This window comes from Amblyomma maculatum, chromosome 2 (genome assembly GCF_055883805.1).
Source record: "Amblyomma maculatum isolate TAMU_Amacu chromosome 2, ASM5588380v1, whole genome shotgun sequence".
NCBI classification, from domain to species: Eukaryota; Metazoa; Arthropoda; class Arachnida; order Ixodida; family Ixodidae; genus Amblyomma; species Amblyomma maculatum.
This window is the reverse complement of record NC_139345.1, coordinates 209,539,714-209,566,336: the sequence shown is the minus strand read 5'-3', so window position 1 is coordinate 209,566,336 and position 26,623 is coordinate 209,539,714. Positions and strand designations below refer to the sequence as shown.

Below are 26,623 nucleotides of genomic sequence, written 5' to 3'. Positions count from 1 at the left end.
TGAACATTACCTTAGCCTTCTGCATATTGATCTTCAAGCCTACCTTTCTACTTTTCTTGTCTAGGTCATCAATCATTATTCGCAGTTCATCTCCCGAGTTGCTTAGCAAGGCAATGTCATCAGCAAATCGCAGATTACTGAGGTATTCTCCATCTACCCTTATCCCTAACTGCTCCCATTCCAAGTCTCTGAATACTTCCTCTAAACAAGCTGTGAAAGTACTGGGGAGATTGTGTCTCCTTGCCTAACACCTTTCTTTATGGGAATTTTGTTACTTTCTTTATGGAGAACTATGGTTGCTGTGCAGCCACTATATATATCTTCCAGTACTTTCACGTACGGCTCGTCTACCCCCTGATTTCGCAATGCCTGCATCACCGCCGAGGTTTCAACTGAGTCAAATGATCTTTCGTAATCAATGAATGCTATGTATAAGGGCTGGTTATATTCCGAGCATTTTTATATCACCTGATTGATGGCATGGATATGATCGATAGTAGAGTACCGTTTCCGAAACCCTGCTTGATTCTTTGCTTGATTGCAGTCTAAGGTTGTCATGATTCTATTAGCGATTACCTTAGTAACATACCTTATACGTAACAGACAGTAAGCTGATTGGTCTGTAATTTTTAAGGTCCTTAGAGTCCCCTTTCTTATGAATGAGAATAATGTTTGCATTCTTCCATGGTTTCGGTACCGTCGATGACACCAGGCACTGCGTATACAGTGTGGCCAGTTTTTCTAGCACGATATCCCCCCCCCGTCCTTTAGCAAATCTGTAGTTATCTGATCCTCTCCAGCTGATTTCCTCCTTTTCATAGTTTCTAGTCCTTTCTTGACCTCGTCCTTCGTCACTGGTGGAGCGCCTACCTGTTTTTCCCTACCGCCAATCTCATTACGGTCCTGACTACTTTGGCTACTGTAGAGATCTGTATAGAACTCCTCGGCTACTGTGACTATCTGGTCCGTATTAGTGATGACGTTGCCCGCCTTGTCCCTTATCGCATACAACTGGTTTTTGCTTATGCCCAATTTCTTCTTTACCGCTTTAAGGCTTCCCCCGTTCTTTACAGCATGCTCAATTTTCTTCATGTTGTACTTCCTTATATCTACCACCTTACGCTTGTTGATTAGCTTTGATATCTCGGCCAATTCGATCTGGTCTGTTGGATTGGAAGCTTTCATACTCTGGCGTTTCTTAATAAATCTTTCGTCTCCTTAGACAGCTTACCGGTATCCTCTCTAACTATCCTACCGCCTACTTCTACCGCGCACTCGGTAATGATATCTCTGAAATAATTGTTCCTTGCCTCTAGGGTAAAGTCGCTATCCTCAGTTAGAGCTGAATACCTATTCTTTAGCGAGATCCTGAACTGTTCTGCCCTCCCCCTCACCGCTAATTCGTTGATGGATTTCTTTATTACTAATCTGTTGCGTTCCTTCTTCACATTTAGGCTAATTCACGACCTCACCATCCTGTGGTCACTGCATAGAACTTTCCCGATTACCTCTACATCTTGCATAATGGCGGGGGTTGAACACATTATGAAGTCTATTTCGTTTTTAGTCTCTCCGTTAGGACTTTTCCATGTCCATTTCCGGTTCTTTCGTTTGCTGAAGAAGGTATTCATGATTCGTAAGTTATTGCGCTCTGCAAACTCAACTGGTAACTCCCCCCTGCTATTCCTAGAACCAATGCCATAGTCACATACTGCCTTGTCTCCTGCCTGCTTTTTCCCTACCTTGGCACTGAAGCCGCCCATTAGTACAGTATACTGCTTTACTTTTCGCATTGCCGATTCTACATCTTCATAGAAGCTTTCAACTGCCTGGTCATCATAACTACATGTAGGTGCATAGGCCTGTACAACCCTCAGTTTATACCGCTTTTTAAGCCTAATTGCGATGCCTGCAACCCTCTCATTAATGCTATAGAATTCATCTATATTACCCGCTATATACTTATTGACAAGGAATCCTACTCCTAGTTGTCGCCTCTCTGGTAAACCTCGATAACACAGTACATGCCCATCCTTCAGTACAGTATATGCCTCATTCGGCCTCCTAATCTCACTAAGCCCTACGACATCCTATTTCATGCCCGGTAGTTCCTCTGACAACACTGCTAAACTAGCTTCACTAGCTAGGGTTCTAGCATTAAACGTTGCCAGGGTCAGTTTCCAATGGCGGCCTGTCCAGCGGAGTCGGACTAACTGACTAACAACGGACTAACAGGTTTAATATTTCTTTGTATGTTTCATTAAACCTTCACTTGTTAGTCCGAGCGCTTGTCTTGTCTCTTCTTGTTCCTCGTCCCCTGTCGCCGCGCCGGTAAAATATTGTAGAGAGTGCTTTTCGTCAGCATCGACGGTGAGACAAACTCCGTTGGAAAACCACTGCATTATCACTGACGAACACGCCCGGCCTGTTCGTTAAAGCCCCTATCGAGTATCACCGCGAGAACGGCAAGCCATCCGAGAGCAAGTGGATGAAATGCTCCGTGACCTTGTCATCCAGCCATCTAAGCGCCCCTGGCAAGCCCCCGGCGTCCTGGTGAAGAAAGAAGACGGAACAATTTGTTTCTGCGTTCATTACCGCCACTTGGATAGCATAACGAAGAAGGATGTCAACCCACTTCCCCGCATCGAAGACGCACTGCACCGGCTCTGTAACACTAAGCACATCTCGTCTTTGGAGCTGAAGAGCAGGTACTGGCAAATTGAGGTCGATTAAAGAGACCGCGAGAAGACCACGTTCATAATGCTAGACTGCTGTTTCGAGTTCAAGGTAATGCCTTTCGGCCTCTGCTCCGCGCCAGCAAAATTCTAGCGTGTAATAGATACCGTACTGGCTGGATTGAAATGGTAAATTTCTCTTGTATACGTAGACGGAGTTGTTGTCTTCTCTTCGAACTTTGAAGACCATCTGAGAAGGCTTCGAGCCATGCTTAACGCAATCAAGTTGTCAAGTTTAAAGTTGAAAGCCGAGAAGTTTCACTTCGTCTAAGAATAGATGATGTTTATGGATCATATTGTTAGCAAGGAAGGAGCCCACTCCGACCCACAGAAAACAGCTGCGATCGCACAGTTTTCACAGCCAGGTGACAAGAAAGCCCTACGCCGGTTACGAGGACTGTGCGCGTATTACCGACGATTTGATGGAGCTTGCGTCTCCAAGAATTTGACATCACAGTGGTCTACAAGTCTGCTCGCAAGCATTCCGACGCGGCCTGCTTGCCCCGAGCCCCTGTGGATGCGCCCCCACAAGACGACAACGACGCCTTCTTGAGACCTGTAAGCGCAAGCAATTTCGCTCAACAGCAGCGGTTGGACTCCGAGTTTAAAGACCCGGTTAACTACTTAGAAGGGAAGATTGCTTCCCCTCCGGCTGTGTTCAGACGACAGTTGTCGTCCTTCGCGCTGCGCAACAACGTCGTCGTGAAGAAAACCTTCACAACAAGACCACATACCTCCTTGTCGTGTTTAAGGAACTCAGAAAGACAATTTTGCAGGCACGATGAGCCGATCCCAGGGCACCTTGGGTGGCGCGCAGGTTGCATCGAATCCAAGAGAGGTATTACGGGCCGCGGTTACTTGGCGACGTTGCCCATTACGTGACAACGAGCCGTAAGTGCCAGCGATGGAACACGCCCCCGATCGGACCAGCTGGATTACTCAATCCCATAACGCCCTTGACCAACCTTTCAGCAAACTGGGATGGATCAGCCCCTTTCCAACTTCCTGTGCGGGTAACAAATGGATCATCGTTGCCGCTGATTACCGTACCCGCTACGCTGAAGCGAAAGCCTTATCTAATGGTATGGCGGCAGAAGTCGCTAAGTTCTTCGTCGAACGGATTCTCCTGCGACACGGCACCCCCGAAGTACTCCATCACGGATAGGGAAACATCATTTCCGGTAGAGCTCACGCAGACCATCTAGACCAATACTCATACAAGTCACCGACGTACAACAGCGTACCATCCCCAGACGAATGGACTAACGAAGCGCATTAACAAGACTATGGCGGACATGATTTCTATGTACGTCGACTCCGAACACAAGACCTCTGACACCATCCAGCTGTACGTGATCTTCGCGTATAACACGGCCATTCAGGAAACAACCAGTTACTCGGTTTATGCCTGTGTACGGCAGGGAGACAGCGACGACGCTCGACGCGATGCTGCCGCACGAGGAGAACCTGGACGTCGGCGCCTTTTTAAGCGTACAGAGGAAGCTCGACGACTTGCACGGCTGCGCATTAAAGGTCTGGGTATGGACGCCAATTCGCCGTCGCGAACTTAGTGAACATTTATTTCGTCGATACTATGGACCGTACAATATTCTTCGCCGCGTCGAACAACTCGAATATGAAGTCATTCCCGATGGTACGACAGCATCCTAACGGCGAAGCGCACGCCCAGAAATCGTACATGTTGTTCGTCTGAAGCCATATTACGCGCGTTAAAGAATCCGCGGTGTTTACACTTTGAATAGTGTGAGCACTGTGCGGCGCTTCATCCTTCACACGGGTGAACGTGCTGCTTCATCTTCATCTTGCTCTCTCTTGCAGATACCAATCGTCATCGCGGAGTGTGGTTGGCTACAGTGTGCGACCAGGGCTTCAGGTCTCCAATAAAATTTGGAGGACGCTTAAGCTTCGCCTTTAAGAATGGAACACGATAGCGCTATCGCGCCCCGTTCGCACCGTCTACTCATTTACAGTTCGCGCGCGCAAGAGACACCGTAGTGCGCCCGGCACTGGTAGACGCAACCGCTTTTATTACACGTTTCTCAAGCGCGAGCTCATGTTTCGACGCTTCATGCCCTAGCGGTGACGTCATCGCTCCCCCTACCGGCCTCTGCGAGAGAACCTTTTGGCTCCAATTCGCGAGTACAAGCGTTCCTTCGCTTACAATGCGGCTGAGGCGTGCACTGAGAAGGGAGACTCTGCAAACATAGAGCAACTTGCTATTCGCCGCGAGATCGACCTAGAGGTGGCGCCACCATCACACCGGTAGTGTGGATCGGCAGCCGGCGACGCTCGCAGAAACGCACGCCGCGTAGGTCTGCTTCCGAGTTTACGGCGGGTTTGTTGGCGATGAAAACGTGTCTTCTGCAGTATTTCTGCAATATTGCAGAAAAAATCCAAGGATTTCGCCAATGCAGCGGAAGAAGAGCGGACTTAGGAAAACAAAGCACGCAACCACCAGTAGATTTACTTTGCACGTTTCTTGCGCTGTACCGCGCTCACACGCCTAATGTTTGAGCCTGCCTAAAGACAGCTTTGTTTTTCTTATCGACTTTTAAACAGTTTACGCGTGTCTCATGCGAGTGAGACCGGCGAATTTAGTGGCAAGCCGCAGATACAAGGTTCGTTCTCTGACCTGCAGTACTTTAGATTGAATCGAGAAAGCCTAGTTCATTAATCGTACTTGACTCGAGGATTAAGCAGGTTTAAATGTAGCATTGGCAGCGCACTGCATGGCGAGTTGCTTTAGTCTGAGTGCGCATCAACTCTGGCCCAGACAACCACGCACAAGTATTCCCCAAAAATGAGATCACGCCGACACTATATAGGAAACGTCGCCGCACAGGAAAGCTGATTGTTCACGTGTACAGCGCTGAGTGAATTGAATTTGCCGAGATGCTTTTTGCGGCCACTGTCACAGAATGTGATAGCGTATTACTGCATGCGCCACTAACTGCAAATGATTTCCTGAAACCGAGGAAAGTATAAAGGATTTCTGATGTGTGTGATGTTAATATATAACGGTAAATTAGTAGTGTAATTATTTTGTTTTGCAATGCGAATAAGTTTCACCGTGTGAGAGAACTTTTACACACTTGACAGAATTTACAATAATAAGCGATTAATTTTCAGTAACGTTAAAGTGCAAGCTACGAATTACTCGCTGCGAAGACATCGTTATAAACTGCGCATGGGCACTGTCATGTTCTGGGAAGCAATTTTACAGGCTGAAAATTTTTTATCACTAACTATTTAGCAGCGACTAAATCTTATGCGAAGTAAAATATTAGGGTTGCTTCCAAAACAGATGCCGGATATAAAACTATTCCGAAAGAAATGGAGGTCATCTTATCATGCGACTATAAAAATGTATTTATTCCCGAACTAAACACTGATATTTAAGCCCGCATGAAGCTGTTTTGCTCCCCTTGTCAGAAATGACGAGTTTGCTCGGAAGACAGCCCTTGGACGAAAAGGGATTATAATGATTATAACAGGCTACTAGTAAAGTACATTGATCTAGGTGTATTATATAATACATAGGGTAACAATTAGGTGCAGGGAATATGTTTCCCAAACATTCGAGCATTTCTCTAAAGCAAAATGTGCTCACTAAAACTTTTACGGGTGCACAGAAGCCTTCAACAACAAAAAATAAAAAGAAAAGAAATGCAGATTGGCCCGGGTTTAACACATGAGAGTGGCATCGGCTATGACGGATGATTGCAGAGGCTGGTTTTGGTGTCGTTTTTTTTTTTTCATTATTAACAACACATTTACCGCGTGGGATTGTTTATTGTGCAGTCAAATACCACAGCAGAGGAACGCCTTTCGAAACGGTTGTGATTGAATCCCCCGTTCTCGAAATTAGCAGTCGAGCGTCCTTACCCTTTGAGACACCGCGACAGAGGTTTAAAAGCAAAAAAAAAAAAAAAAAAAAAAATTACTCACACAACTCTATCGCGCATACAGACGGCATAGTAGGCATAGAGTGGTCTGTTCGAACTGCATTCTGCTATATGAAGCAGTCTGCGGTGGTATATCTTTTAGTAGCTGCGGTATTCCAAACAGAAACGGGAATATGCGATTTCTGAGCGTTTGCATTAACTTTTATTGACGGCAACGACCTGTTTTGCTTTGACACGGCGGTAACGACAGTACCACTTCGTTTGAGACATTGCATGTCAGAGGATCTCAAGCGCCGAAAAACGCGATGGACGATGTCCTTATCCAAGTATGACATGCTCGATACGGACAAGTATATATATTTTTTTAATGAAGCGTGGGGTTTATAGACTGTTCATAATTATTTTGCAAGAGGCATATAGGTAAGCAAAAGCTCGCAGGAACCGCGAAACAAATAAAAACACTCCTGTACACGCCGCATGCGCGCGCGTAAATCACTGCGGGCTAGCACGCGACGCGAAAACGCATCCACACTGAGTACGTTTCGCCGCTGAGCCGCAAGGTGGCGACTCTGCTCGATCTCGAGGCCAATACTCATTTTTATTTATTCAACCATCCAGGACTTAGAAGCGCTGCCAGCCACCTTGCCGAAACGCGCGGGCCTCAAGTTGCAGTCGTTGTTCGTCGGCAACATCGTTGCCGATCTGAGCCGGCGTGATGAAGATCTTGGAGGCCATGCCCTGTCTATCTTATTTCGTGCGCCACACGCATGATGGCGCTACGTGCATGCCTAGCGAAGAGGAAGTACAGCGGAAAAGTAATTTGCCACTCGTTTAACTGCGTGTTTTGTAGTTCTGTAATTGACATGCTCATAATAATTATTATACGCCACAATACACTTCTCTAAGGGACATTTCTGAGACAACACCGCAATGAATAGACACGCATTTGTCCATTTGAAACCATCTAGCTGGCGTGGCTGAGTGGTTAGCGTGCTCGTCTCACACCCCGGAGGCCGAAGTTCGATAACTCAGGTCGGTGATTTTTCCTACTTGTTTTTATTTATTAATGCTTCTGGGACTTTTCGCTCACGGCCAACGTCGGACGACGCGGGACGGCGGCCGCCGACGACGACACCGACTTTTGTGCGAGCCGGGGCCATTAACGCTCTCGCGTTAAAACCTGATCCGCCAAGCCCGAACTTCGCGTTACCTTAACGTGGTGGGGGTGAGCCTTGTTTTCCCCGCTGCTTCGTCACCTGCATTGGGCCACTCGCCTTTACCGCCCTGGCCGTGCAGAACCCTACCACCATCGACGCCATCATATCGACTTGTCAACGCCTTGACGAACTACAGTCAATACGCCTGCAGCCTGATACCACTTCCTTTGGTTCCACTGTCGACATTGACTACCATGCGCTTATTCGTGGAATAATTCGTGAAGAGGTCTCGCCTCAAGATAATTTGTGCCACCCTGCATCTGAGCCATATCCTTCAAGTGCCGGCCTGCGTAGCATTGTCAAAGAAGAGCTGGCCTCAATGACTTCTCCCCCTCCCCCCCAACACCGGTCGCTCCTACAACCTGTCATGTGCCAACGTACGCCCAAGTCACGTCCTTGCCGCCTGCAGTTGGAGCGCCTACGCCACCGGCGCCTTCCACTGCTTATGTCGCTGCATTGGCACCCTCTGCCGCGGCGCCGCCATACTACCCCACCTGGCGCCCAGCCCGCCCTGTTTGTTATTACTGTGGGTAACGAGGCCAATTTTCCGTGTTTGTCGTCGCAGGCTCCAAAACGAACGCCGCGGCTACGACTCATTTGAAGGAGACTACCCACCTCGCTTCTCCGGCTCTAACCACCGTTCATTCCCTGATGATTCCCGGCGTTCACCACACCCGCCAGAAAGTCCTGCTCCGCCTGGTGGTTACAGGCCTTCAAGAGGCCGTTCTTTTTCGCCTTTTCGCCGCTTAACCTCGCCGCTCCGCCAAGCTTCTCTAACGACCCCCCTCCGATCGGAAAACTGACCACTGCAGTTTTAGGAGGGAACTTTGCACTCTTCTGCCATCCCAAAAAGCCTCCGGAACATCCCTCCAATATTATTTTAGTTTGGGTTTAATGTTTATCTGTTGAGGCTTTGGTTGATACGAGAGCCGCTGTTTCTGTAATACACATTGACTTGTGCTCTCGGTTGCGAAAAGTGAAAATGCCTTAGGATAGACCTGACCTCCGAGGAGCTAATGGTGCAATCATTCGGCCTTCTGCTAAGTGTACGGTGCGAGTTTTTGTTGACGGTGTCCGCCACCATGTACAATTTGCCGTGATGTCACCGTGCGCTCACCCAATTATTTTAGACTGGGATTTTTTGTCTGCCACATCAGCCAGCATTTCGTGTCGTGACAGGGCCATTTACATGAACGAGAGCGATCCGTCTTCTGAACCTCCCGAGCGCCGTCATCGCCTGCTTGCCGCTACTGACTCAGTGTTTCCCCCTGGATGCGAACAACTTGTCACGCTTACGTCTAGTGGCATTGATAACTGGGATGTGCTAATCGTGCCTTCTGATCGCCATCTAACCCGTGGAATTGCGTTACCACCAAAGCTCGTTCGGTTTGAGTACGGCACAGCGCGTGTCGCTGCTTTGAACACTTCCCCCAAGCCCATTGTGCTGACTAAAGGGACATGTTTTCCTTGTGCCCTGGAAATTCACCCGGTGTCCCGCACCGCCCTTACCGCCCCCTCTTCATCACCAGCAGCTTCTTCCGATGTCTCTCTCTGTGTTCTCCTTTACACCCCCAATCCTGACCTTCCTGCGGATCACCGCCAAGCTTTGTAGGAATTACTTCTAAAACACCAAGCCTCTTTTGACGTCACTTCTCTTCTCCTACCTTGGGCCGAACGACTGCAGCACAGCACCGCAATATTACAGAAGGTACTACCATTGTAAGCCGCCGCCCTTACCGTGTTTCCTTATCATAACGTAAAATCATTGAAGATAATATGAATGATATGCTCCGACAAGACATTATTCGGCCCCCAGCTATCCCCTGGTCATCTCCGGTAGTCTTGGTCAAAGAAAAAGGGATGGGTCCGTGCGTTTTTGTGTTGATTACCGCGCACTTACCAAAATCACCTCAAAGATGCTTACCCTGTGCCACAAATTGACGACTCCCTCGACTGTCTTCAGGGCGCCGAATATTTCTCCAATTTGTATTTGCGTTCCGGTTACAGGCAGATTCCGATGCACGAAGCCGATAAAAAAAAAAACGCATTCGCTACTCCCGACGGGCTTTACGAATTCAATGTCATGCCTTTTGGACTTTGTAATGCCCCCGCTACGTTTGAGCGCATGATTGACACTGTTCTTAGAGGACTTAAGTGGAAAACATGCTTGTGCTACCTGGACGACATAGTTATTTTCGCTGCGACTTTTTCTGATCATTTATGCCGACTTGATCAAGTATTAAAGTGCCTGGCATCCGCCGGTGTCCAGCTGAACACAAAAAAGTGTACTTTCGCCAAGAAAGAAATCAAGATCCTGGGCCACTTCGTCAGCCGCGATGGCATTCGACCCGACCCTGACAAGCTTGCTGCAGTTTTGAAATTTGTACGCCCTCAGCGGACTAAGGATATGCGCAGTTTTCTTGGCCTATCTTCATACTTTCTCCGTTTCATTCGCAATTTTGCTACTATTTCTGCACCACTACACCACCTTCTTACCGACCGTGCTACTTTTAATTTGCCCGAAGAATGCGAAAAAGCTTTTAAAACTCTGAAGAATGACCTCACTTTGACCCTGTTCTCGCTCACTTCGACGACACTGCTGCCTCCACTCTCCACACCGATGCAAGTGCCTCGATATCGGCACCGTACTTCTGCAACGTGATACCGCTTCTCGGGAAAAGGTAACTGCGTTTGCCAGTCGAACTCTAACACCAGCGGAACACAACTACACCATCACTTTGCAAGAGTGCCTCGCCGTCGTTTGGGCAGTTCAGTAATTCCGCCCCTACCTCTACGGCCGCCATTTCACGATCATTAGCAATCACCACGCTCTGTGTTGGTTATCAACCCTCAAAAATTTGACTGGATGCCTGGGCCGTTGGATTCTGCGTTTTCAGGAATACACCTTCGATGTCACATACAAATCGGGTCGCAAACATCGAGATGCCGATGCTCTTTCCTGTTGCCCGCTTCCAGAATCACCACCTAGGGCTCCTTCGTGCCTTCCTGCGTGCACACTAGACGCTCCAATGTCGTCCAGAGCTCCAAACATCGGCAGTGCTCCCTCTGCCACTGCTCCAGATTGCAGCATCATTATTTCACACCAGCGAGCAGATCCCTACTGCTGTTCCCTAATCGACTTTCTTACCGGTGCTTTTCACCCTCCTACCGCTAGGATTCGCAGGCAACTCCAAAAGTTCAAACTTGACAACGGCGTGCTCTCCCGTTATATTTATTGTTCTGAAGGCACCCGTTGGGTCCCCGTTATCCCGACAGCGCTTCGCACCCATATCCTGGCAGCCAGGGACTCCGGAATCGGAGGGGGGGGGGGGGGGGGGGGCAGTCGCCCCCCCCCTAACTTTTATTCTAAAGGGGCGGCGCCCCCCCCCCCCCCCCTTCCCACTGCTAGCTGCCACTTTTAGTTATAGCAAGCGAACCAAGAATCTTGGGAAATAGATTGTTTGGCGCACTCGTGACAGCGACAAAATGACTGTGAAATATCTAAAAGAAAAATATAAAACCTTTTTCTCGGACGACGTTTCCGGTCACATTATTCTTGTCTACCTGGGCTTGCTAAGCGATGATATTAGCAATTCTTCAAAACAAGGTCATTACCTTTTGCCCTTGCATTTTTAGTGGAGGTGAAAATTGAGATTGCAAGAATAGGGCACCAGCAAACATAATTTCTTCTCGCAAAGAATCTGAAGGCAAGTTGTTGGGACCATTAAATGACATTTGTTGGCTCCCTGAAGTTTTGTATTCACGTAAACCAACTTTTTCATTGCTTGAACTTGAGTCATGTTGGTAATTTTGAGTGAGTATAGTAATGGGTATTTTGAAAGTAAAAAGTGCGATAACGTTTTAGAAGGCCGTATTTGCGAACAATTCATGGCCTCATTCTGATTTAAGGGTAAAGCATGCTTTCAAATTGCGTAAAACTAAAATTACAGTGTAAATTTGAGGCTAAATTTAATTTAAAAATTAAGATAATAATAACATAACAAAAAAACTAAAGTAAAAATAAAATTAATTACCTGAAACACAACAATTAGTAGCAGACAAAATTTGCCCCCCCCCCTCCCCCACTCGAAAAAAAGTTTCGGAGTCCCTGCTGGCGGCTCTCTACGATGATGCTACAGCCGGTCACTTAGGCTTTCACCAAACTTACCACCACGTGAAAAGCCGTTTCTTCTGGCCAGGCCTAGCCTCAAGCGTGGCAAAATACGTCGCCTCTTGTCTGCCATGCCATGCAGCGCCGCAAACGGCCGACTTCTCCTCCTGCTGGCCTACTACAGCTGCTACCTTGCCCTGCTACTCCTTTCTCCGTTGTTGGCATAGACGTATACGGGCCACTTACATTGTCCGGACGAGGTAATCGGTGGATCGTCACCGCCGTCGACCACCTAACACGCTACGCTGAGACCGCGGCCTTGCCCAATGGCTCAGCACCTGAGGTGGCGACCTCTTTTTGGAATCTCTCGTACTGCGTCATGGGGCCCTTCAAGTGCTTCTCAGTGGCCGTGGTCGGACATTTCTGTCGACGATTGTAGCCGAAGTTCCTGAGGCCTCAACCACACATCAGAAATTGACCTCCAGCTAACACCCGCAGACCAATGGGTTGAGTGAGCGGTTCCACAGCACGCTCTCTGACATGCTGTTTATGTATGTCGACCAGGACCACCGAAACTGGGACGTAATACTTTCTTTTGATACGTTCACCTACAATACGGCTGTACAGCGGACCACAGGTTACACCCCGTTTTTCCTTGTTTATGGCCGTTCTCCCGCTACCCTTCTTGATGCCTCTTTTCTTTTTACACATGCCAGTTCTTCATCCTCTCTTCCTGAACAGTTCATTTCCCGAATGGCCAGATCTCGCCGGCTTGCTCGCATCAACACTGAAGCTAGCCAGGAAGACCGCAATTGCCGCTTTGATGCAACCCACCACCAAGTTTCTTTCCGTCCCGGCGACGAGGTGTTACCTTGGACACCATCACGCACTCCTGACCTTTGTGACAATTCCATGCGTCGCTACATTGGTCCTTACTCAGTTCTTGCAAAAACCTCCCCGGTCAACTATCGCGTCTCCCCTGTTTACCCTCCTCCGGACAGTCGTTACCGTGGCACTGAAGTTGTCCACGTTTCACGCATCAAGCTTTTTATTCGGCGCAATGTTGCGGACTAATTGCGGCCAGGCTGGCCGCTTCAACTGCGTGGGCGAAATAGTGTGAGCACTGTGTGGCGCTTCATCCTTCACACGGGTAAACGTGCCGCTTCATCTTCATCCTGCTCTATCTTGTAGATACCCATCGTCATAGCGGAATGTGATTCGCTACAGTGTGCGACCAGGGCTTCAGGTCCCCATTAATACCTGATCCGCCAAGCCCGACCTTCGCGTTACCTTACAATATTCATGTTTGGTTGCTTTGTTTATTTTAGAACATCGAGGCGATGTTTTTTAAGGAGAGAGTAATGCCGTAAACCATTCAAATGATTATTTGTTCTTTTCTGACCGCTGCAGGCATGTTGTCTTATCATTGTGAATCTAGTGAGCGAATCACTTCTGTACCCTTTGTTTGTTAATGCTCGCTATCAAGAGATGCGGCATTATCATTTCCTTTTTTGCGGCAGATGAATCAAGATGTATCTCGAAGGATTCCAAACACGCGCTTGGATTTATACAATGTTCCTGGTTATGCTAGTCACTGTCTGCGGTTTTACCTAGATGTTTCTATGCCGCTTTTAAGTTGAGCGCTGACGAGTGAAACGGACATTCGTAGATCGACAACCGCTAAGCACGATATTTCTATCGCCGCCGCCGATTGCTTCGTTCTTTTGCAGGCGCACGTCAGCCCAATAAAGAGTTGATTCCCGAGAAGATAAAGTCTCCTCATTTGTTGTCAATCGCATTGTCACCACCACGTGACAATGGATATCCTTCAGCACATTCACGCACGCCTCGGCTATACCCTGAATTTGCAATGCCGGCATGACCGCCGAAGTTTCTAAAGACCAATGGTTTCTCGTAATCAATGAATGCTATGTATAGGGACTAGCTATATTCCGAGCATTTTTCTATCACCTGGTTGATGGTAATGATGGCATGAATACGATTTATTTAGAGTACGTTTTCTGGAAACCTGCTTGGTCTTTTGCTTGGTTGCTGTCTAAGGTTATCCTGATTCTATTAGCGATTAACTTTGTAAATGCATTATACGTAACAGACAGTAAACTGATTGGTCTGTACTTTTTCAAGTCCTTAGGGTCCCTTTTCTTATGAATTAAGGTAATGTTTGCGTTCTTTCATGATTCCGGTACCGTCGATGACACCAGCCATTGCATATAACGGATAACAAGTTTTTCTAGCACAATATTCCCCCGTCCTTCAACAAATCTATAGTTACGTGAACCTCTTCAGCTGCTTTCTCCCTTTTCATAGTTTCTAATGCTTTCTTAACCTCGTCGTTCGTCATTGGCGGAACGCCTGACTGCTTTTCCCTACCGCCAATCTCATTATTGCCGTGACTACCTTGGCCACTGTAGAGATCAGTATAGAACTACTCTGCTACTTATAACATCTTGTCTATATTCGTGATGACTTTGCCCGTCTTGTCCCTTAGCGCATACATCTGTTTTTTGCCTATGCCTAATTTCTTCTTCATCGATTTATAGCTTTCCCGTTCTTTAGAGCATGCCCAAGTTTCTTCCTGTGATACTTCCTTATATCGGCCATTTTGCGCTTATTGATTAGCTTTCACATCTCTGCCAGTTATATCTGGTCTGTTGGATTGGAAGCTTTCATACTTTGGCGTTTCTTAATTAAATATTTCGTCTCCTTAGACAGCTTATCGGTATCCTGCCTAACTACCCTATCGCCTAATTCTACTGCACACTCAGTAATGTTACCTCTTAAATTATTTATTGCTTCTAGGCTAATGTCGTCTTCCCCGGTTAGAGCTGAATATCTATTCTGTAGCCAGATACTGAACGTTTCTGCCCTGCCCCTCACCGCTAATTCTATGATAGACTTCTTTCTTACTGATCTGCTTCGTTCCCTCTTCAGATTTAGACTAATTTGAGACCGTACCATTCTGTGGTCAATGCATCGCACTTTCCCGATTACCTCTACGTCCTGTATAATGGCGGGGTTAGAACACAGCATGAAGTCAAATTTCATTTTTATAGTCTCTCGGTTTGGACTATTCCATGTCCACTTTCGGTTCTTCCGTTTGATGAAGAAGGTATTCTTGATTCTTAAGTTATTGCGCTCTGCAAACTCTCCCCCGTGCTATTCCTAGAGCCAATGCCATAGTCATCCACTGACTTGTCTCCTGCCTACGGTTTCCTTATTTTGGCATTAAAGTCGCCTTTGGCACTTGAACAGGATGCAGTAAACCGGCCGGTTTCACAGGCGGTTTTTTCCGTCTCTGGCAATCATGACATGTTCTCACGTAATGTCGTACTGCGGCCGCAAGGTTTGGCCAGTAATAACGCTTCTTAATTAGTACAGTATACTGTCTTTCCTTTTCACATTGCCAATTCTACATCTTCGTAGAAGCCTTGATCTGCCTGGTCATCATGACTACATGTATGTGCGTAGGCCTGTACAAACTTTAGGAAACCTACTCCTGATTCTCACCTCTTTGCTAAACCTCGATAACACAGTACATGCCCGTGCTTTAGTACCGTATATGCCTCATTCGTCCTCCTAACCTCACTAAGCCATATGACATTCCATTTCATACCCTCTAGTTCCTGTAAGAGCACTGCTAAACTAGCTTCACTAGCTAGGGTTCTAACGTTATACGTTGCCAGGGTCAGTTTCTAATAGCGGCCTGTCCAGCGTAGACAGAAATTCTTAGCACCCGCCGCTGTATCGCAGGTCTGACCGCTGCCGTGGTCAGTTGTTCCGCAGCCGCTGGTGACTAGGAGCCGGGGTTTCATGGAGCTTATCATGAGACGTTGCGGCCAATTACTGCGCCAGGGTTGCAACTCCTGTTGTGGTGAGGGAGCGCGTTGCCGGTGGTGTTCACTGGCATCAGGTCGCGCCCCAAACCTGTTTATGCAATTTCATCGACACGCGGATTTTTTTTTTTTTCTTATCCGGTGGCGAACTTTGCGTTACCGGTCCTCTTGCATGCGCTATTACCTATTACCAGAGCGCTGTTACCTTCGGTCGAGTTAAATTGCACTATCTAGCTGGTCTTTAAGTCTCATTAAACAAATTATTCCCTCAACAGCCTTCCGAAAACCTTGTGCAGCAGTTTCATAAAACTTGAAGACGCGACGCCTCAAGTTAAGCACCTAGCGTATCTGTTACGTCCAAAATAGAATATATTTGCATCATTTCGGAGTTCGTTCACTAAAACAACGTCGAGACATGTACAGTTTTATTCGACAAACTAGGCCTGAGTAGATTGGCAAAAGGCCAGTAACGTTTTACCTATTGAAGCTCCGCCAATCCCCCGTTGGTCAGCCGGATGACATAATGGCGCGTTTGGTAATGTAACAAACAATAATACGAAACAAACTAGGACCCATGAAGATAAAAAGCCGACAAGCGTGTGTCGTTAACCCTGTGACTCATTTTTAAGCTTGTATTGCTTGAAGGAAGCAGGCAGTTTATGAAGTTCTCTCTTCCTGCGCTATATAAGCCAGACAAGGTGGTTAATTCCTGTATTTTTCAGACAAGCACAGTTCTTGCTTCAAAAGGTGGCAAAGTAATATTTCTGCTTCTATGTCGGAGCGGCGGCTGCGATTTGAAATTCGACCACACGCTGATAGTTTTGATCAACTCAAGAAAGTTAAAAAATCTGGACTACTTCTAGAACCTCATTTAAAAGGAAAATCTTGACACTTCAGTCTCTTCTCCGCAGGTTTAGGCTCTTAAGTCAATATTCCTTGTCCTGTTGGCTCCCTGAATTTCCGGCACGATGCTCAAAGAACGCGATATGAGTTCGCTTAATGTTTAACTTTTACCTTTGTTCGTCAGAGTTATTTGAAGTGTACATTGAGTATTGTTTTAAAGTTACCATAATTACACGTGCTGCCTTCCTACTGAACAATGAAATTGTAGACTTGTCACGTCACCCACGAGCAGATATCTGCTACAGTATATTTGAATTTCTGCCAGCGTTTCTAAATGACACGGTAAAAGGAGGCGTAAGCTGGCATCAGATTGTAAGGTAACTGGTCTCCGCACGTGTCCAACTTTTCTTACATTGTCTCGCAGACGCGCGAGTTTTGAAAAACGCATTTCGATGCCACTTACCAAGTAGCCTTGTTAAGCCATTTATGCGTCTCGAGAACAGGCTTCGGCATTCATCGGTTAACCTAGAAAAAAGTGGAAACGGATTCTTGCGACCTTGGCTGGGTTCTCCAAAACGATGGATGCCGAAATGAAGAGGGAGGCTACATCTCGTGTGCAACTCGCCTGCGCACGCCAAGTATGTTACTTTCAGCGGTATTATTTCATTTTGTTGTCAATGCTTACCACGTGACTTTCATGTTTGCAGATATATATATATATATATATATATATATATATATATATATATATATATATATATATATATATATATATATATATATATATATATATATATATATATATATATATATATATTCTGAGAGGTGCAGGCGGGTTTTACAGGAAGGAGGCATATGCACGTGACAGTGGTCACATGTTTAAGGAGTAATTGTAAATTTTCGATAATCATTTTTATCTAATGGCCAATAATTCAAGATTGATGGCCGCCAACATACAAGGTCATTTACCTTAGTAGATTTTCTCCTTAGGCAATTGGTCTGAAAATATATTGAATGTCAAATACTCGCAGCTGACAGACGGATGAGTTGATTTTTCTGTCTTGCCAATAATAAACTAGCGTCGCTGCGCGGTTCACTGTCGCCAGAATCAAGCCGAGTTGTTTTACATTATTAAACACTCAGGCATGGTATGTAGTTAGGCATACGGTGCCTGTATTTGACGTGTAAACTGGCTTTTCATTTTGTTAACTCAACAAACTTTGAAGTGGTACTTTTTATCAGTAATTTATGTCATATTGGCGGTTATGATAGTCCAGTGCAAAATTGCACTTTTAATAAAGAAATGAAAAAGTTCAATACTTAATTTAGTTAATTGTCGAATCATTAAACTCTAAACGTCCGCCTCGCTATAGCACCCTTGCGCACAGATCGCATCGAAGTGTCTCACGTCATTTTAATATACATATCTATCAGTAGTAATAAACATTAGGAGCACGCTTATGCTTAGCTTGAAAAGCAGATGGGGTAATGCTTTAACACCGCATTTTCGTTCCGCGAGGTTTTATTTATTTTTTGTTTCGGTTGGTTTTGGGGACACGATAGACACAGCAAGTATCTCAATTCTCGCCGGACGTTTGCGCTTACAATGAGCGGCATACAGTTGGAGGCGCATGTGTCGTCGTCTCGGAACCCTATCAAAAACCAGCCTCCAACTTCACTTGTAAAGGGGTGCTACGTTGGAGGCGAAATATTATGCCACCACCTTAACTCTACACAAACAGCGACTCATTCACAGTTCTAATACGAAATTACGCGCGTATTTTGTCAAGAACTTTTTTTATATACGCGTTTCGGCGATGCCAAGTGTTTTCGTCTACTTCGACGGAATGACCTGTGTAGACTGTGGCGTAAAATCATCCATTATACACGCGCACTCTAAATTTACGGTCAGTTTCAGTTGGTTGAGTTTTGCGGTAGTGCAAAAGCGTTTACCTGTTCATATAATATAACTGGCCTTCACAGAGAAACATACCTTCGGTGAGAGGTTTTACCCAGCCGTGATCATGGCGTGGTGAAGGAGTCGTCCGTGACATCATTAAAAGAAACAACGAAAAGAGATGGATTTTATTTACGAATAACGTAAGCTTAATGAAGCGATAAAGTGAACAAGGACAAAGTGACGACGTGAGAGCGACTGAAAACAGCGTCTTGTGTTGCTTGCTGTCTTTTGCGTCAAAATGAACTCCTCTGTACCTATTAGATAATACTTCGCCAAAGTTTACTATTACAGAATAGATCGTTTCACTCAACTCTTGAGTTGTTTTACATTGGGGAGCGGAAGGCCAAGTTAAATCTGTGCCTTTCGCACGTTGTCTATTGTATGTCAGCCAGATAATTGGAGTAAACGGTAGTGCAGTCCTAAGTGGCATTCTTTGTTCATAGGCTTTGGAGAACCTTTAATTGTTTCGCGTACAGCCGAGTCGCCGATTGTCGCATATTTTAAAGAAAATACTAAACTTTATTTTGCTACCTCTGCAACTACTCCTTTGGGAGGCACCGCTCGCGGGTAGCATAACTCAAAGGCTTTGTTTTTTCTTCTGTGATGCAGGTGCCACTGATCCTTTCACTGCTGGTGCTCAGGGCTGCATCGATGGCGGAGGAGTCGGCCAACAGCATCTTGCATCGACAGCAAGATGTCGGTGACAGTTTTCTTTTAGGAGGTTTCCCCTCTATTAGATAAACCACATGTGGCTATTGTTTTGATGATGACCACGCGAAAGCTTACAAAAGCTCACGGGCCTTAAAGGAAAAAACAGAACATGTATAACAAATATAAGAGACGGAACATTTTTACACATAGTAAAAAAAGATATAACAAAACTCGACCGTGTGTAGAGAAAAGCTGTGAGATTTATTTGCAAATACAGATGACATAATTCACCATCTATCTAATGGAACAACACGCCATACACCGTTTATAATCCCGAAGAAAGGTTAATCATCTTACCTTTCTACGTCACTGCCTACAAACAAAAATTGAAATGAAGTCACCTAAAGTACCAGACACACACAGGAACACTTACTGGCAGCAATTTTCGCCCGCACTGAAACATTAAAAAGAAGCTTTACCTCCGCAATTGTAGCCCAATGGAATGTTTTATCTTCTCATATTTTTCCGACCAGTAATATTGCAAGAAGACTATAAGGTCACCTCCTCATTTCATGAATTTTCGGTTTTATTTCGCAGTGCCTGTCTTTACTTGATCGCTCCTAATTGTATTCGTGTTTGTATTTTCTTTGCTAACATTATCAGTGCTCGACGGCGTCCCCCCTGCTAGGTCTGCAGTATATGAAAGGAAGCAATGCTTCTACCATGAATATATATTATTATTATTATTATGTTGTTACAGGAATAATTAATAAAACTACGCCTGAGTAACAGTTATTTCTTTCTACAAACATCAATAAAAGAGGCCTGTCTGGAGGATAAGAGCAAAATATGCTTCCGTTTATACCCACCAGATGGTCACTAGAACATGCATGGTTCAGGGAATTTTCTGAGAGACAACGTAATGCATATGATCACGTGTTCTTAACACGAACGGCAGCTTACATGTTTCATTGCTTACACTTGCAGGACCACGGAAACTATGAGTTCGGGTTCAATATCGATGGCCTGTCATGGGACCAGTTCCAGCGAGAATCTGGCGATGCGTTAGGCCGCAAGACGGGTGCCTACGGATTCCGCGACGCCGACGGCCGCCTTCGTCTCGTGGAGTACGTGGCCGACGAGCTCGGCTTTCGGGTCAAGGTGCAGACCAACGAGCCGGGGACCAGAGGCAGCACGATGCCGTCCGCAGTCGTCGACGCCTCCCCCGACGCGTCGGCGCCGTCGGAGAGCACCGCTATGGTGTCTCCACCACCCGCTCGTCTCCTGCGGAGGCTGTCTCCAGCACCACCAATTATTCCACGTACACTCGCCGCGAAACGCACTGCGGAAATCGAGTCTCCGGATAAGGATCAACACCAGGAACAGGCCACTTCCTCGCTTAGACTGCCACCCTCTAAAAGCTTGGCTGAAAAGTTCGAAGTACCGCTGCTACCGACTGGAGCTGTGAAGATGGACGCGTACCCTGCTCTCCGCCAGTACAGCCCCAACATCTACCAGTTGGGCCGACCTGTGTACCTGGGCAACGCTGCGCCTTTTTACCAACAACAGTATCCGCGCCACTCTGGGAACCCTTCAGCTTACGGTCCTCAGTACAGATCCCAGCCCAGGGACAACGGCGTAAGGGGCGCCGCTCTAGTTCCCAAGGAGGTTAACGGCAAGGTTGTCGCTCAGGTAGCCCTCGTTAGAGCGGACGGAACGTTGTCTACCGACGATCCACATCGCGGCACTGGGTACCCACAACTCCTCAGCCACAGGCCTCCCCTTCCTGGATCACGACTATTCTCAGACCAGCGGAATGTGCCCAACATCGGCAACATATTCCCCATTAACACCGTGCACCCGGCAAGCCTCGGCTTTCCTGCGGAACCAGCCCTGTTTTACGGAGGCCCGTACGGCTTTGACGGCCGGCAAGCGCTTGCGCCTCCTGCGCCCCAACAGCTCCCGCCAGGGCTCACCGTCAACTACTTCCTCGCCAACTCGTTACCGCTTAACGGACGGCCGGTGCCAGCAACACCACAGCTCCAACAACCGCTTCTGCCTTCTTCTAGGGCCATCGACGAGGCGTCCCAAAGAGGTGGCCCTGTGCGTATTCCACAGCAAGTGCCTCAACAACCAGTGGCGCCACCTTTGCATCCATCACCGCAAGCCTACTACGGTCAGCGAATCTACCCGCAGGCGCAATCGCGCCAGGGCTCGCACGGGCTACATCGGGACTTTCAGGTTGACCCACGACAGTACGCGTACAGTGGAGAGGAGGGCTACGCGCGTAGACTGCCTCAATTATACACGCCGCCACATGTGCCAGCAGCTTGAAGTGTTCCCCCGCGGCTAGGTCTCGTCCACAGACATGCGCTGGCCTATCAGCATCAGGGGAGCAACGTATCTCAAAGAACAAAGCTATAATAACTGCGCCGTTGCTCTAACAGGGTTGCCTCGATATAGGGCGACGTGCTGCACTTGTCATGCCCACGACTCACACACCTGTTACCATCAAAATCATTATTTACTCGCATGCACCATATCAGCCGTATTGAAGCGCACTCCGCAAACACTTTATCGTTGTTATAAAGATGATTAGAGATGACACGCTTGAGAAACATGTGCGTACTACATTTCTCTCGTGCCCGAAGAGTGTCAAGCCACAAGAAATAACAAAATATGGTTCATTAACTTCCAAGCAAGTGTGCAATATAGGTTTATTGTAGTCCTGCTTGGGAAGAAATAAGACGGACGTGATTAATAAGTTACGAGCCCATCATCGCCCTAACCTGCACGCTGAAGCAAGGGAGGCAAAAAACTCTCCTTAAGTCCAAAGATATACATAACGGCTAGTCGTCGGCGGGTTATTTCCCCAGGAAATAAGCGCGGAAGGGCGCGCCAGTGTGAACCTCGACCGGGGCCTGCATGAACGTTGCTCCTGTTTGGAACTCAAACAGCGTGTTTATCAACTGACTAAGAGCCGGATGAGGCCCTGATGTGTCGGCCTCGGGCCGTGCGCTTTGTGTGGGGCGCTGTGGCAACCTGCTGGTAGCATCATGAATGTATATTACTCTGCGAATATGTGGCCGCAGAACGTCTAAACAAAAACATGCAGGGAGCTTTTTGTTCTGCGCGGCAGTGTCCTGCCCGAGATGTAAATAAAAATACAATTTGCAGTTGTGTTCATGGCTATCATAATTATTTAAAACTTCTGATGCCCATATGCTGGCGCACTTTAAAAAGCGAAATGAAAAAGATGCACATGCGCCAGCATAGAAGCAAACGGAGGAAAACGTTTTTTGAACATGGGAGGCATGGCTATTCTTCCACTAGCAAACATACGAACGCCCGCCAGGTTTTTCGTAAAGGTTTGCTAAAGGCGGCAAGTTGTTCATTCAGTGATGCATTAGTAAGATATTACGATGCCATCCTTCGCAGGTGAGTGACGCATTTCGTTAGAGTTCCCCTCGCGAACGTTATCGCCATTGTGCCACTTGCACCTTATCGCTGGGACTGCTCGACATCGAACTTCTCGCCCTTGACATAGTCAGAAAATTCAGCGTCCAACAGGCAGGCTAGCTTTCATGCTCGCCGTAGTTGTCCCAAGAAGCTGTTAGCAGCCAAAGTCATAAACTGGCTGGGCATATGTCAGATAATGCCGAAAAAAGAGTTTTCAAGATACGAATTCGTTTTTTCGGATGGTAAATGCAGCGCATAACATAAAGTTACCTCCCGAGAGGTATAACTAGCAGGCCTTGCTTAATCGTCAGTGGTAATCATTTAAGATGAAATTACTAAATAAACAACTTGCTTAGATCATTTGGGATTTAGGCGCACTAGCATTTCGGTTTTGGCTTCATACTGTGCGATGTCAGTGCATGTGTTAGATCCCCAGGTGGTCGAAATTATTCAGCAGTCCTCCAATACGGCTCCTATTTCTCTCTACTTTCGCTCCCACCTTCCTACCTTCCCTTACAACGCGGTTGTAAAGGAAAGTGTGACAGATACTGCGCCTTTGCCTTCCTGTAAACCAATTATTATTATTATTATTATTACTACTATATTATTATTATTATTATTATTATTATTATTATTATTATTATTATTATTATTATTATTATTATTATTATTATTATTATTATTATTATTATTATTATTATTATTATTATTATTATTATTATTATTATTATTATTCGCTTCCCGATCAAGGATCGGCTTTCAAAGTGACGCAAGCTTACGACGAAGATATGTGAAGTTAGTCTTATTGCTCTTTATTAATAGAGCGATATGAATTTTCGAGGCCGCTCAACCCTCCTTATGAGATCGCCCTAGCGATGTCTTGTGGATGGTCGAACGGAAGCGATGAAGACGATACCATAATATACACACCAAGAGAAAGTGGTAGTGCAACACTAGGCACTATAATGTTGGGCTGCAGCAATTGCGTCCATGTCAGTACCCACTGGCGATCGATAAAGCGATCTATTTTGGGTCAATCGTGCGTTTCAGTAAGACCACTATTAGCGAAATCTAATATATGTGGTTTTAGCTCCAGCGTGAATAAAAATTTGCCCGACTTAAAGAGATTAAGACACGCGAAAGCCCTGTTTGGTAGCACTTGGCATAGTTTTGCTTGACGGGTCAGCAAAACAGTGCATCACAGCGTTTGACAGAGTGTCAAACGGCTTTAGTACAAGTTGCTTGGCAGGAAAGGAAAGGGGCAGTATCTGTTAAACTTTTTCTGTGCACACCTGTACCGTACCGTAAACGAAGGGAGAAAGGTAGGCGTGATAGCGGAAACAAGAGGTATCGCACGGGAAGGGGGGGGGGGGGATCTTCACGTTCATGCATGGTCAACGACTTCGAAAAGGGACATCGCACAGGAAGCGTCTTTGTTAGCTGGGTTTTTGGGGAAACGGAAGGCGCAATATCTTAAGAGCATTAGCTCTTATTACTTGCCTTTGCCGGTTTCCCGTCAGCTTCTCCGTCGCTCTCCCATTGAATATGGCAGCGACGCCACGTGATTATAGCTACAGCATTGGAAATAATTTCTTAGTGACCCCCTAGAGTCCACCACCTGCTCCATCATTTTTGACGTCATGATTCAACAGCTTTAATCCACAAAAGAATCATGTAGGTTTTAGAGAATGATACTCTACTATTCACCATGCCATCAACCATGTGATAGCCAGGGGATAGAAAAATGCTCAGGATATAACCAGCCCTTATACATAGCATTCATTGATTACGAAAATGCATCTGAGCAGTCGAAGCCGCGGTGGTCATATAGGTATTGCGATATCAGGGTGTAGACGAGCGCATGTGAAAGTACTAGAAGAAATCTATATTGGCTGCACAGCAACCATAGTTCTGCGTAAAAAAAGTAACAAAATTCCTTTAGAGAAAGGTGTTAGGCAAGGAGACATGATCTCGCGAGTACTATTCATAGCTTGCTTAGAGGAAGTATTCAGATACATGGAATGGGAGCAGTTAGGAATAAGGATAATGGAGAAGACCTCAGTAATCTGCGATTTACTGATGACATTGCCTTGCTAAGTAACTCAGGGGATGAACTGCAAAGAATGATTGATGACCTAGACAGGAAAAGTAGAAAGGTAGGCTTGAAGATCAATAGTAGAAGACTAAGGTAATATTCAACAGCCTCGGGAAGGAAAGCAGTTTACGTTAGGTAGCGAAGCACTGGAAGTGGTAAGCGAATATGTCTACTTTGGACAGGTAGTAACCGCACATGCGGACCACGAAAGGGAAATAGCAAGGAGAATAAAATTGGAATAGACGGCATTTGGCAAGCACTCGCAGAATATGATTAGCTGCTTGCCGGTATCGCTCAAGAGGAAACTGTACAATAGTTGTATCTTGTTGCATGCTATAGTTGTAGGCAAAAATCTCAAACATGTCCCACGGAGCGACGCGCTTGAAAAGGTTAGTTTTCGTGAAGCTCTTCATTCTGACATGAGGCAATGAAGAATTGCCGCTGAAAGTTTTTCTCTATATCACTCTCTTTATTTCAAGCAAATTTCGTAGCTCTATACTAGTTTCTTCACACTGCTTCAATGTCGGGCAACACTCAAAAACTTATGTGTGAGATATTCAAAACTTGACCGTCCTGGTTAGCTCACTGAGACTGCCACGAAAAGGTCCCCGGTTCGATTACAGGATTTCTTTAACTACAAAGTTTCTGAGATGTAGCCGAATGGCTACGCCTAGGTGGATGTCAATGAGTAATTACAACCTTTTATTTTTGTTTGTAGTTACTGGTCACAGTACCCGGTCGCACTTCTTCCTCACGCTACTCATGAGGCAAGTAAAGTGTTCGCCCTAAAAGAAAGGAGGCCTCCGTTCCATTCACACCTACTCAAGCAGAGGTGAATTGTGCCCAACTTTTAGACAAGTTCGCGCAATTTCCAGGGGAGCAGGAACTCCCGTCTGAATAAAAATGACAGGAGTTATCACTGGTAAAAGGATTACTGTGAGAAGTCTTGGCAATCTGCAGCTTCAGCTGTACCGGTGGAGCTATCTGGGAGCCACAGTATAAAATGGCGAAATTTAACCTTGGCCTCCGAGGTGGGCACCGGTGCGAAAGCGCGCTTGATGGGGTCGGCTATGGGTTTTTGGTGCCATCTGGCAGCCGCGCGCGTCTAATGGCGTATGCTTTGTCCTTATTTCGGTCTGGTTACAATCACTGAAAGCACCCGCCATGATGGCTTTGTGACTATGGTGCTCAGCTACAGAGCACGAGTTGCAGGATTGGAGGGTTTCAGTGCACACCGATAGTTTTGTTTCAATATGATTCACTACAGTCTCTGTTATTGATAGGCTCCATCACTCTCTGTTGGCTGGCGAAAGACCCGTCGGGGAGACACACGTTGAAGCAGTTACGCCTGGCGGAGCTTGAATTTACCGCGCACAGCCACATGGTTGTGACCTCACGAAACAGCTTAGCCAATCAAAACGACGGCGAAAACAATATGGTGCAATATTTCTTGGTTACTGGTGGTGACTGTATGAATGAGGGCTTTCACATTAATAAGGGTCGTGTTGACAGTGTTAGGCCCTTCATCGTAGAAGTATATCACCAACAATATAGAACCGCTGGTTGTCCTGCCTGAGAATTGTTCCGCAAGATTGCGCTTCGAAGGAAGATTGCGCGAAGAGGTACTACACTCGTTCAGCGAACCTGCCGGCTTCAAACAATATAGATCGTTTGGTATTCAAAAGACGATGTTTTTTTTTTCGTCTCCACATGTGTAGCCCCACCTCTGAAATGCGCAGACAAGGGATAACGGCTTTGGTTAGGAAGTCTTA

General features: G+C 46.4%; 1 protein-coding gene across 1 annotated transcript in view; it reads left to right on the top strand.

The window, feature by feature from the left end:
* LOC146201201 (uncharacterized) overlaps window positions 1-22,439 on the top strand; it is a 126,284-nt gene extending 103,845 nt beyond the window's left edge. Inside the window, exons 2-3 of the mRNA XM_084593003.1 lie at window positions 19,256-19,342; window positions 20,285-22,439. Coding sequence (XP_084449129.1) covers window positions 19,256-19,342; window positions 20,285-21,631 — 1,434 coding nt within the window. The 3' untranslated portion in view covers window positions 21,632-22,439. The remainder of the gene's footprint in view (window positions 1-19,255; window positions 19,343-20,284) is intronic.
* The last annotated feature ends 4,184 nt before the right edge of the window (window positions 22,440-26,623 follow it).